We start from the raw sequence: 13,224 nt of genomic DNA, 5'->3' as shown, positions 1-13,224 counted from the left end.
TTATAGGAAGATTCTGAGAATAGGATGGATGCAGGGGTCACCAGTGAGGAATTATATAGGAAGATACAGCCAAAAGAGAACCTGCTGCAGAAGGTTATAAAACAGAAGCTACAACTATTTGGACATATTTGCAGAATGAATGAAGAATGAAAAATCAAGACCCTCGTATTCGGCATAATGGATAGTTCAAATAGGAGAGGCAGACCCCACAGAGAATGGATAGATGATGTAGTAGATTGGTGCGGAGCTAGTCTACAGAAATTAAGCCACTCTGCAGTGAATAGGGAAAGATGGAAGGAAATAGTGAGAGAGGCATCAGACACCAATGGGCGCTGAGCCCACGGTTATTGATGATGATGATGATAACCTGTCCAATGAGGCACAAGGATGTTCCATATTTTTAAAGCTTTATTTTTCCAGGTTTTCATCATTATTATAAGCTGTTTTGTTCATTTGGAGGACTGGAGAACAGATAAGTTTATGACAGAATAAAAGACCAGCTGGAAAATTGAGCAAGTTAAGAAAAGGGTATTCAGTCAAACTATTTAAAGCTCTTGATGTGCTTTGTAGGTTGTTTTTCTTAATGCCAATTGCTGACAAACAGTTGGGAGAAAAATTTAATACTCACCCCATTTCTTTAGTCTTCAAGAAAAACACATACACAAAAAAAAATTCAAGACTTAATATTCCTGATATTTCAATGGCAAAAAAAGGCTGAACATTTTTTAAAGCTTTTCAGAAGACATTGATTCATTCATTATTATTCATTTGTCATCCGAAGTAAAGCTATTTTTGAAACAAATAAAATAATAATAATTTTCTAGATCCCATTTAATCATGTGAAGTTCACTATTTAGAAAATAAGTTGCACTAAAACTATTATTTATTTCACTGGTCATGCCTTGATTTTGATTTTAACTTGCAAAATAATAGCCCTAATATATATATTATTTTCTCTCGAAATCTAGTTGCTAATCAAGAGATAGCTAGATGGTACAAGGAAAGCAGGAAAACTCTTTTTAACTAATGAAATATTTTCTTTTTAAAATAGGGTACAGTGGGATTTGAAAATCAGATCAACAAATGTCTAGAGCTGTCAGAGTACCTCTATACTAAAATTAAAAACAGGGAAGAATTTGAGATCGTTTTTGATGGAGAGGTAAGTCATTATTATATACACCAAATATACTTTTTCATATAACCTGATGCCTGGGTACCAAGTCTGTGTGCATTTCCTTCCAAGCATGACTGACAGCCACCAGAGGCCCTGGGGCAAGGTGGAAGGAGGCCTTGCTCTGCACTGTGAAAGAATCCAGGGTGGTCATCCTGTGGTGTGGCTTTGATTTGTGAGGCTGGGCCCTCACAGTCGTGCAGAGCATTGGATTTCGGTTACGAACAAAGGGCTTCCTCCCCACTCGAGTGACCGTCCATCCTGTTTTGGCCAGGACAGCCCCATAGTTTTGGCTTCAGGAAGATGTCCTGATAAATTTTAAACACAATGTCTAAATGCCCTGGATTAGGGCCCCCTGCTGAGCTGCCCTTTCCCCCCAATCAGGGGACACAGCTGCCGTCTGATTCCTGGCTCCCTGCAGCCCAGGAGGACTAGGAGGAGCACTGGCGCAGCTGCCGCCTGACTCCCAGCTCCCCACAGCTCAGGGAGTGCTGAAAGTTGGACCGGCGTGGCTGCTGCCTGGCCCCGGGGAGCCGGGAGCCGGATCAGTAAGGGGAGCTGGGAACTGGACCGGCGCAGCTGCCGCTGGGCTCCCCATGGCTCAGGATACCTGGACTGATGCAGCTGCTGCCCCTTTCCCAGCTCCCTACAGGTTGGGGAAGGCAGGGGCTTTGCCTGCAGAGCTGCAATCCCGTTCCTGGTGTCCCAAGGCTTACGGCAACTGGGAGCTGCAACTGCCGACGCACCTGGGTGTACTCCAACCCCACAGCAGGGTGGCAGCCCCCACAGGGCAGCCAACGCCTGAGTAGCGTGACCATTTTGACCAGGACAGTTGTATTTCAGGTGTCAGGAAGGTACCACTCCGTCAACCCCAGGGTATCCGACATTTGGCCTAGGGAAATATGGTCACCCTGCTCCCCACATTTCTTTTTTTTTAATCCCCTTTCTTTTCTTTTCTCATTAAAGTATACTGTATTGGCCCAGGAGCTGAATGCTTCAGATGATATTTAGCAACAAAGAACCAGATTCCCATATGAATGTGGTGCAGGGGAACTGGTTTGGCTTCTCATAGAGTCTGAACATAACCTTAATACAGCCTGTTCATGGTGACATTCCAGACCTTGTCATTCCTGGTGTGCTAAAAATTGCTACCTCCACTACCGCCTCTGCGGCTGTTATATGAAGTCTTGGTTGATAGCACAATGGGCACATGGTATCTCTTCACTTTCTAAGAGGAGGAAAATCTGTGTTCACTTACAGAAGACCTCTCTGTGTAGAATGTCATTGACTACAGCGTGGGTATAGGGAGTGGGGGAAGGGGTTGTCTGGCACTGCAGCCTTGGAAAGCATATCCTCTTAAAATTATGTAGGTGTTGAACCGTGTTTGTACTTCCTCAGTACACTAAAATATCGTGAAAGGGACAATGCATAGTGAATTCAAGATGGTAGCTACAGATAGACTGAAGTAGCCACATTATACATGATGTATTTTTAATATGTAGAACTAATAGCCTTAAAATGTCTGTACTCCACTTCTTTAATAAAATACTCAAGAACAATGTATTGACCTTCAGGGGACTGGTGATTATTCTATGTTTTTGTATTGTGCTCATTCACTTACACATTCATTCTTTTTCTTTTTGCAGCCTGAACACACAAATGTATGTTTCTGGTACATTCCTCCGAGTCTCAGGGGCATACCAGATTCTGAGGAGAGACAAGAAAAGCTGCATAGGGTATGCTGCCCGATTAAATGTATAATATATTGTTTCATTTCCCAGCCAAAGAGTTCTGTTTATGATTGATTGAGCCTGGTTCTGAGCCAGGCTTCCCAAATACAGCTGATGGAAATTTGGGATTTCCATTTAGCGGGGAAAGAGGAGATCTATAAAATCGCTGTTTTGCAAATGCCAACACATGGTATTTCTAAAAATAAACATTTCCCACAGGACCATGGCAGCTGCTCACTGAGATTGTCATGATTCTTGTCAATGATTCTTGTCAGTTTCACAGCTGCTTTTCAGTGATAGGCAGAAGTGAAAGTGACAAGAATAATGTCCCTTTCAGTTCACAGCTGTCAGGTTTTCAACAGTCTGTCTTTGGGCACTCAGACCAGGCAGACTGACTAGGGCAAGAACCTCAGGGCTTCCAGATTCCTATGCTAGCTAGCGCCCTGGGCTGCTCTATTCCTGCAGCCTGGAGATTAGACAGCCAGAGAGCCATTGGGTGCAGGAGCCTGGAATTTCTGGGGTCCAGGAACAGTCTCCATGGCAGGACTGCCCCAGACCATGGAAACCTGAGCTCCCCAGCAGCCCACCAGGAACCCAGCCATGTCATCAGTCAGCCTTCTTGAACCACATTCATTGCTACGAAACACTTTGGATGCAACAAATCATTTTCCAAACCGAACTCCAGAACAGCTCTACCTCAGAGTTTCCTTTGATGACCTGGCCCCTGTATCTTGACATTTGGCCCACCTCCTCCCCTGTTCTTATTGGGGCTGAAGTGAAAAATTCTCCTTTGGAATCAGACATGGAACATAACCAGTTCTTCTGTGTTAAATATGATTTGCGTAGCCCCAGAAGAGTGTAACTTAATGGGCAGGTATGTAGACAAGGTCCTGCCCATAATAGAATAGACAACATAAGGCTGGGGAGAAGGCAAGCAATGCAAAGCAGTGTGATAGGACGGAGAAGTTGGAATCTTATACATTGCATGATTTTTTAGAAAATAGTTGATTTAGCTTTTTAGCGAACACTTTTGTCTTGGACGTGCGAGGCATTGAAGGCTTTTGGGGAGAGATTTGTCATAAGGAATGTCTTAGCGTAGAAAATGGAAACATGCCAGGAGCTGGGGCGTGGAAGAGATTTCCAGGCATTTGGGATGATAGTGAAGGCATAGATAAGACTGGAAGAAGGACTCAAAAGGGCGGTTCCGTTATGCAACTACAATGGCGTGAGCAGCAATGACGTTGCAGATACTACAGAAGATATTGAGGGGTTAGAAGCTGAGTCAGGGTACGCAACCTTTGGCACATGCCCTTTTGGGTCATCTGCTGGTGGGCCATCAGACAGTTTGTTTATAATGAGTCTCCGCAGGCACTTGTCTCCCCCTCCACAGCTCCCAATGGCTGTGGTTCTCTGGAAGCTGGGGCGGGGGTTGCTCTATTGAAACAAATGGTCTCACTGCCCACCAATGGATTAGCCTGACAGGTCACGTGCCAAAGGTTGCTGGTCCCTGAGCTAAGTGATGAAACATTTTGAAGACTAGGCTGAGGAGTTTACAGCTGATTCACTAACACAGAAGTGCCAGCAGAAGGATTTAAAGAGGGATTGGATGGGGCAGAATGGCAAGCTGAGTATATGGTGTGGGGGGGCATCGTTTTGGATCCGTTTAAAATACTCGAGTGAGATTAAGAATCTCAGAGGCAAAAAGAGGCAGCAGTTGTCAAAATGAAATAATTGGTCCCTGTCCAAGAGTGTTTGTGGTGGTCTTAGAAAGGAGAGGGCATATGGAATGTTGTAGAGGAAGAACCAGCAGGATTCTGTGGCATCATCGTTGTGGGAAAAGAAGACAGAGAGAAGGTAAAATTATTGACATGAACTTATGGGGCAAGATGACTAATGGAATTGCCAAGAGTGATGGTAAGCAGACAGCCTAGAACGAAAGATGAAGTATTTGATTTCACCATCTGAGCTGGTGATAGGAAATTACAAAACATCAAGGAAGAAGTGTCGGAGCAGCATCCAGAGATGGATAAAAGGGTAGGGAGCTAGTTTGGGATGCAGTAGTTCTGATGATCATTTTTTTTACCCTGCCTGTATATACTCTGTTGAGCCTTCTTGGACATACATGCAATTTCATAAGACTAGACTGTGCCACTCTTACTCATGTGGAGTATTACTCAAGATAAGAAAAGTGAAAGAATCTGGCCCACAGTTAGGAGAGGAACTGCAAGTTGCTCATCTGTTTATTAACAGCTACTGTGACTATGTTAACACTTTGATGGACCTTTTCCTTTGAAAGTGAAAATAAAGAAGAAAAATTTTATAAGTGCATGATGTTATAAACCAAGCAAAATATTTCAATGGTTTTAAAAAAAAATCAGTTGACATTTTTCTTTACACAATGGCTGGGTCTACACTAGCAAGTTCTTTTGAAAGATTTTTTGAAAGATGATGGCTGTTTCGAAAGATCCCATTGTGTTACTCCACACAAAAAGCATTGTTTCGAAAGTAAATCAAAAGAATGCGGCGCTTCTTTCAAAAGTGCTCCTCCACTGCCGTTTCAGGAAAAATGCCTCTTTTGAAATCTTCTTTTGAAAGCAAATGTGTGTAGACATCCCTTAGGGATGCTCTTTCAAAAGAGCAGTCCTCATGGCACCTTTTTTTTTCAATCCTTGGCCCCTTTCTTTCGAAAGAGCAGGGGCTGTGTGGATGCTCTTTTTCAAAAGAGCAGATCGATCCTTTGATCCACTTTTGTTTGTGTGGATGCACTCTTTCGAAAGAAGTTCTTTTAGAAGAGATCTTCTGGAAGGGCTTCTTTCAAAAGCTGTGTAGTGTAGATGTAGCCAATAGGGCTGGCTGAAAATTTTCCATCTGAATTGGACAGAAATGTTTGAATAAACTAAAACTTTAATGGAAAACGTTGCCTTTACTTGCTTTTTTTGATTAAAAAGCCATAAAAAATCATTGCAGTCAAAATTTTCCACGGAATTCCTTTTTTCCTGAGCTGTTTTTGCATTTAATGGTGCGCTCTCAAGGTTTGTCATTTGAATACTGAATAATTGAGAAGTTGAAAGTCAGACTATAAACCTCAGTGAAATTGGCTTTGTTACTTTTTCATTGTCCAAACTGCTAGAATTGCCATACTTAATCAGACGATAAATAGTGACAGAAACTTAGATTTGTAAATTCTTCCAGTACCCTAAAATTTATTAGTAGCTTAATAAGGAAGACTGTTTGCTTAAGCTATGGTTATAGATTGACATAATTGGTACTAATGACATCATTGCTATTAATAACATCTTAGAACATTAAGTATGAAAAGATTTTGAATATCTAATACACATATTACTGTTTTATATATGTAACCAAGCATTTTCTTTCTACACACATTTCATGTAAACATTCATTTCTGGCGTAATTGTTCTCTTCTCTAAATGAATTAGCAAATATTGTGACAAGTAAGAAAAGAAAAAAAGTTCTAATTTTCTTTCCTATTTTGTGTTAATTATAAAGGTGGCACCAAAGATCAAAGCTCTGATGATGGAGTCAGGCACCACAATGGTTGGATACCAACCGCTGGGAGATAAAGTCAACTTCTTCCGAATGGTTATCTCAAACCCAGCAGCCACTAAATCTGACATTGACTTCCTCATTGAAGAAATAGAGAGATTGGGGCAGGATCTGTAATATTCTTGGCAAACTATTCTCTAGTCCACTGTTTTCCAGCACTGGCTATTTTTTACCCAGTTCTGCAGAACACACTTGAAGGAAATTCCCTTTCAAAATGTTCTACTCTCCTAAGACACTCTACAAAAACAACAACAACAACAACAAAAATCTGTAGGTTACTGCAGGGTGCTGGAATAATTTGCCAAGTGGTGGTGCTGAGAGCCATTGAACCAGCCTGTAAACCCCTGTATATGAGGGAAACCATTTCAAGCCAGGGGGTGTGGCAGCAAACCTAGCATCCTTAGTTCCAGCACGTATGGGTTACTGAAACATATATGTACTGGTAGGTCATTTTACTGAAGGAAAATATATTATCTTGAAGTGTACTATTGATTCTTATTTTAATCTGTTTATTATAGTAATCAGAAAACTGAATATTAAAATAGAGAATTAAGAACTCTGCAAAATATATATGTACAGCATATATATATATACATATATATACATACATATATATATACGGTTATGAACTTAGAACTAAGCCACAGCATGTTTTCCACTGTAAGAGAACTAACTTTTCCAAGAGCAGTTAATGATGTGGACAATATGCTGCAGATCAGTCAACCAGGTGCAAATAGCTGTAAAGAAATATTTAAAAAATGTAGATTCTTAGGAGCTAAGGAGAATGTTTACCAGTATTAAACCTTATTGTTGGTGCTTCTCTCACATATAAAAAAACCAATGGATCCTAAAAGCACCACCCAGTCAGATAGCTGTATCTCCCCTTAGTGTCATAGCAGGGGATAATAGTAGCAGAATCATTGTAACAGGTATATTATTGCTGTATTTTTAGAGATTAATTTGTGTAGATTGTGTATATTATTGTTAAATGACTTTGTGAAAAGGAATTAAATGTAATAGTTTTACAGCCAGATAACTGTTCAATTCTAGGTATATGAAATATTTGCTTATTTATATGCAGAGATTTACCATGTTAAAGAGTTGTCTTGTATTTTCTTCCATTTGTAATGTATCCTATTTATATATTATTGAAGTTCTAAATAATGTTAATGGTATTTTAGTGTATTTGTGAGCCAAAGAGTTGATAAAATATTAGTTGACAAACTTTCATTTATATAATAATTCCCTTAAAACAACAATAAATTACAGATAAATTTACTAGTCACAGGGAGGTAGCCGCGTTAGCTTGTACTCCAACAGAACAAAGCAGCAGAAATGTAGCACTTTAAAGACTAACGAAACGATATGTTTGGTGATGAGCTTTCGTGAGACAGACCCACTTCATCAGGTCAATCTCATTTCCAATACAGACTGACATTTATAAGTACAGAGGACTAAAAAAAAAATTGCAATAAAAACTGACAAATCAAATACATAGGAGGGGGATGAGGGGCGGAGGATGTTAATTGTCCTGCCTGAGATAATTACAAACATCAAAGGAAGGGAAGCAGACCTAGTAATGCGTGAGGTAATTGATGTCTCTGTTCATGCCACATGTTAATGTGTCAAATTTGAAAATGAATTCCAACTCACAAAGTTCTCACTCTAATCTTGTTTTAAATTCTGTATGCTCCAGGACACACATTCTCAGGTCTTTAACAGAATGGCCCACTCCACTGAAGTGTGCACTGACTGGCTTATGTGTATGGTGTTTCTTGATGTCTGCTCTGTGTCCATTTATTCGCTGGCAAAGGTTTTGCCCAGTCTGTGCAGTGTACATAGTGACAGTGTATTGTTGACACATAATGGCATATATAATGTTGCTGGAAGTGCATGAGAATATGCCTTTGATCTTGTAACTAACATGGTTAGGTCCTGTGATAGTAACCCCAGAATAAATATGTGGACAAAGTTGGCAGTGGGGTTTGTTGCAAGGAAAAGTTCCAGGATTAATATTACTGTGGTGTAACCTGTGATTGCTGGTCAAAATCTTTTCTTAGGTTAGAAGGTTGTCTATGGGGAAGGACAGGTCTGTCACCTAGGGCCTTCTGGAGTCACCTAGAGCCATCATGGTCCAGAATAGGTTGTAGGTTTTGAATGATGCATTGCAGGGGTTTGAGTTATAGGTGTACAAGTGGTGTTCTGTTATTGATCTTCGGAGGCCTATCTTGAAGTAGCTGGCTTCTGGGTATTCCTCTGGCCATGTCAATTTGTTTTTTTTACTTCTCCCAGTGGGTAATTCAGTCTTATAAATGCTTGGTAGAGGTCTTGTAGTTTTCGGTCTCTGTTAGTAGGATCAGAGCAGATGTGATTGTATCTAAGGGCTTGACTATAAATGATGGATCGTGTGGTGTGTGCTGGGTAGAAGCTGGAGGCATGTAGGTAAATGTAAGTCAGTGGGTTTCTGGTAGAGAGTGGTTTTGCTGCGTCCATTAGTGATTTGTACAGTGGTATCCAGGAAATGTATTTGCCATTCTGTTAAAGACCTGAGAATTTGTGTCCTGGAGCATAAAGAATTTAAAACAAGGTTAGAGTGAGAACTTTGTGAGTTGGAATTCATATTCAAATTCAACACATTAACACATATGAACAGAGACATCAATTATCTCACACATTACAAGGACTGCTTCCCTTCCTTTGATGCTCGTAATTATCTCAGGCAGGACAATTAACATAATTAACCTTCCCGTACCCCTCATTCCCCTCCTATGTATTTGTTTTGTCCAGGTTTATTGCCTTTTTTTTTTTTTTTTGGTCCTCTGTACTTATAAATGTCAGTCTGTATTGGAAATGAGATTGATTTGATGAAGTGGGTCTGTCCCACGAAAGCTCATCACCAAATAAATCATTTTGTTAGTTTTTAAAGCTCCACTTTTCTGCTGTTTTGTTAGATAATTTTACTGATCATTAGGAATTCTAACATTGTATATAGACTCTAGTATAATTAAATCCCTCTACTTTAATAGACTCTTCACCTTTATTAATTGTAATGTCTGCCTGTATGTCCAGTGTTTATGAATGCTTATCTAGTGAATATTGGATAATAACCAAGCCCCCTATGCTTTTATTGTAGTTCAGGACCATTCTCTGACTAGTTTAGCTAAATTCTCTGGTAAGGTTCTTTAAGGTCTGTAGCACATGAACATATTAATGAAGCTTATTAATGTTTTGCAGAAGGGGAATTCACAATGTATTTTGCAGTTTACAGGACAGGAAAAAAAAACTCACCACAGAATGTTTAAACACAGCTGGCTTGTCACTGCAGTTTTAACTGATCAGACATTTCAGACTATAGACACCAGAATCATCTGCTGCCCATTCTGTTTTTAATTAGCTAAATAGCCAGTTCTACTAAGTACTTGATTTTTGTACTGGCAGAGCAGCAAATCGGTGGAATCAAAGAAAAACTCAATAGTCCTCTATCTACAGAATGACTATTGTGATAATAACTGAAAGGCACTGGTTCAATTTTTAAAAAAAATATGTTATTGCACATGGAAAGTCTGAAATAAGCTACTTTTCTTTCAACTCTGAAATACAATTTAATTGCATTAGATATGTTCTATTAAAGCAATGTGAAGAGAGACAGTTTGATTTTAAACTACAGCAATAGTCTATACAAAAAGTCACTCAGGCTTTATGTTGCTTTTACATTTATTTAGAGGGGTGAGACACTCACCATCCCCCCACCCCCCCGGCCCTCCGTTATGTCCTATGAACAAGCTGCAGTGGCATGAAGAGGCCATAAAATCCTCGGCTGTAACCAGAAGAAGATTGCCCTAATTCAGGCAGTACAGAAGACACATGTAAGGTGGACTTAGTGGGGGTCAGGGCTGAGGAAGACAGGAGTGTCTCAGGGGTAGGGCCACATCACAAAGGACATCACAGCAGCTTTAGGACAACCCAGGGAAGTGGCCAGAACTTACACAGGTCCCCAAGGTCATTTCAGCCCCTGGAGCAGCCCAGGTCTGGGAAGCTGCTAAGGGGACTTAAAGCCACCATTGTTCCCTTGGGCTGCAAATGCTGTGAGGCACTGCACAATGTTTCACCCATGGTCTTCAGAGTAAATAACAGTTGGATAGTCAGAGCACCATGTTTAAACTGTCTCATGTAGCCTGGGGCATTTGGACATCCTGTGACTAGAAGTACACTTCAAGAGACAGACCAGACCTACCCGGGTTAACCTTTTGAGTCCAGAGGTTCTCATGCTGATGTATCACCACTCCATGCTTCTTTTCAGTTACGAGGCTCTTTGATGATGTTTGGGTAGCTACTCCTTTCCAAGAGCCATTTTCTCTTTCTTTTCCCAGAGATCTAGTAGGCCACGCTCCTTCCTTACTCTCTGTACCAGCTTTCTTGAAATCCCTTTTTGTTCATTGGAGTCAGATTTAGGGCTTGTTCCATTTCAATGGTTCTCTTTTTGCCTCCTAATTATAACATACAGAAAATGATCCATATTATCCACCTCAAGAATCTTGTGCCCATGAAGCCTGCCAGGAATCCCATTAGCACAGTCCTCCTTCCCCATCTCCTTAGGGGAATGTTTTCATTTCATGCAGTTGGTGCAGATAGTTGCTGAGGCCCACGTTTCTGTAGACTTGAATTTTGACCTTCCAGAACAAATATTCTTGATATGAGATCTGCCCTCCTTTGATGTTAGCACCTTTGGTGTAAAAGTCAATGATCTAAGGTCTGAATCCTGCTACCATGGTATTGTAGTATCGGTATTCATTCTGATGCCAACATTTTAAAAATCAAATGCCTTTCTCTAACAGATAGAAGCAATTTCTCTTCCAATGTAAGAGTTCTCCTACTCACCTGGCTGTTCTCAAGTGTTATGAGAGGAACTTTTTTCTTAGCAAGGAAAAGCCTGGATTCATTTTTGAAGCATAAGCTTATGGATGAAATTTTTCCCCTCTGAACACGTCACTTTACTCCACAGACCCGCTACAAAATGTTGCAGCAGCACTCTACTCTTCTCAGTGTATTAAAAACATTATGACCTATCATAGTCGTTGTCAAGAAATCTGACACAGCCTTGAAAGAAGTCTCTACTCCTGCCACACACAGCAGCAGCGTCTTATGGCTTCTTTGATCAATTTTTTAGCTTCAAGTTTTTGATCCTCTCCATTCCCTCACCCAGTACTGGCAGTCGCACTAGAGATATGAAATGCAGACTTTACTCTTTACTCTCTAACCTTAAAATAACTTTCTAGATCTCGTGTACAGTGTCTCTCTTTATAGCAATATTGTGCATTTCTCTTTGAAGGACTCCAGACACTTTAGAAACATATGAGGAATGTAATTAATTGTGTTCCATTTTGCAGACTGGCAAAGGACAAAAACTTGTGACTTGGTCACACAGCTAGTCCCGGGTGGTCCTGTGAGGTGGTTGGAAACAGCATCTCGATACCCCAAGTAGTGTATAAACTGTGAGCTGACTGCTAGAAAATGCTTTTCTTCCCTGTGGTGCAATGTCTTGCTTTTAGCCGATCAGACCCAGCAGGCTGCGCTAGCTATTGCCAATGATAGTTTGCATCAAGAAGTAACATTTAATAATGCAGATCCTGCTGTCTATCACAGGAACATGAAGGTTATCTTTTGAAGAGGTTCTCACAGCCACGAGAATTAAATTTCTCTTCATACTTTACACGTGGCTTTCTGGTAGCACCGTATCTTAGTTTTGTGGCAAATGACACCCACTATCAGTTGTTAGTTTTTCCTTGTGATTGATCTCAGTCACTAGGGTATTTATCAGTAATGACTGCCCATCCTCACCAGCCCAGGGTCCTTGTTTACTCCAATCCAGCTAATTTAACAGAGCCTTATTCAGGGGATGACTGGTTTAGCAATGAGAGAAATTTCTCTTTATTTTCCTTCCAGTAGTAAAACTTCATAGGAGTAACAGCCTATGGCTATGTCTACACTCGGACGCTGCATGGAAATAGCTTATTTCAACGTAGTGAAATCAAAATAAGCTATTTCGATGCGTAGCGTCCACACATCCTCCAGGGCTGGTGCTGTCGACGTTCAACCTCAATTTAGGAAAGCACTACATCAAAACGGGCCCCACAGGGGAATGTCTACACACAAAAGCCGCCTCGATCAGAATAAGTAGACTAGGAAAGCCTGTGGACAGGGTCACAGGGCGGACTAGCCCTTCTGGGGCAACAGCAAGCCGCTCCCTCAAAGGGCCGCTCCCAGACACATATGGCCTCCACAGCATGAGGTCCGCAGAGCCAACAACCAATTGCAGAACCAGCAGCAACAACAGCAACCAGAAGCCCTGGGCTAACGGCTGCTGCACACGATGACCATAGAGCCCCGCAGGGGCTGAGCAGAGCGTCTCTCATCCCCGCAGCTGATGGCTGCCATGGAGGACCCCACTATTTGCATGTAGCGGGACGCGGCTCGTCTACACACGCCCTACTTCGACGTTGAACATCGAAGCAGGGCACTATTCCCATCTTTGGATAGGAATAGCGATTTCAACATCTCACCGCCTAACGTCGATTTCAACGTCTATTTCAACGTCGAAATAGTGCACCGCGCATGTAGATGCTACGTGTGCTATTTCCATGTTATGCTGGCTACTTCAAATTAGCCAGCTAATGTAGACGCACCCATAGGCTTCTCAAAGACCTCTCTGGCACTTTCCTTTTCTTAAATCCACACAACTTTGTGGACGTGTCTACA

General features: G+C 41.3%; 1 protein-coding gene across 1 annotated transcript in view; it reads left to right on the top strand.

The window, feature by feature from the left end:
• GAD1 (glutamate decarboxylase 1) overlaps positions 1–6,585 on the top strand; it is a 39,437-nt gene extending 32,852 nt beyond the window's left edge. Inside the window, exons 14-16 of the mRNA XM_075001893.1 lie at positions 1,052–1,159; positions 2,818–2,907; positions 6,412–6,585. Of these exons, the coding sequence (XP_074857994.1) occupies positions 1,052–1,159; positions 2,818–2,907; positions 6,412–6,585 (372 nt within the window). The remainder of the gene's footprint in view (positions 1–1,051; positions 1,160–2,817; positions 2,908–6,411) is intronic.
• Positions 6,586–13,224: the final 6,639 nt, after the last annotated feature.

This window comes from Carettochelys insculpta, chromosome 8 (assembly GCF_033958435.1).
Source record: "Carettochelys insculpta isolate YL-2023 chromosome 8, ASM3395843v1, whole genome shotgun sequence".
Lineage (NCBI taxonomy): Eukaryota > Metazoa > Chordata > Testudines > Carettochelyidae > Carettochelys > Carettochelys insculpta.
The sequence above is the reverse complement of the archived record's forward strand: the minus strand, read 5'-3'. Positions and strand labels throughout refer to the sequence as shown.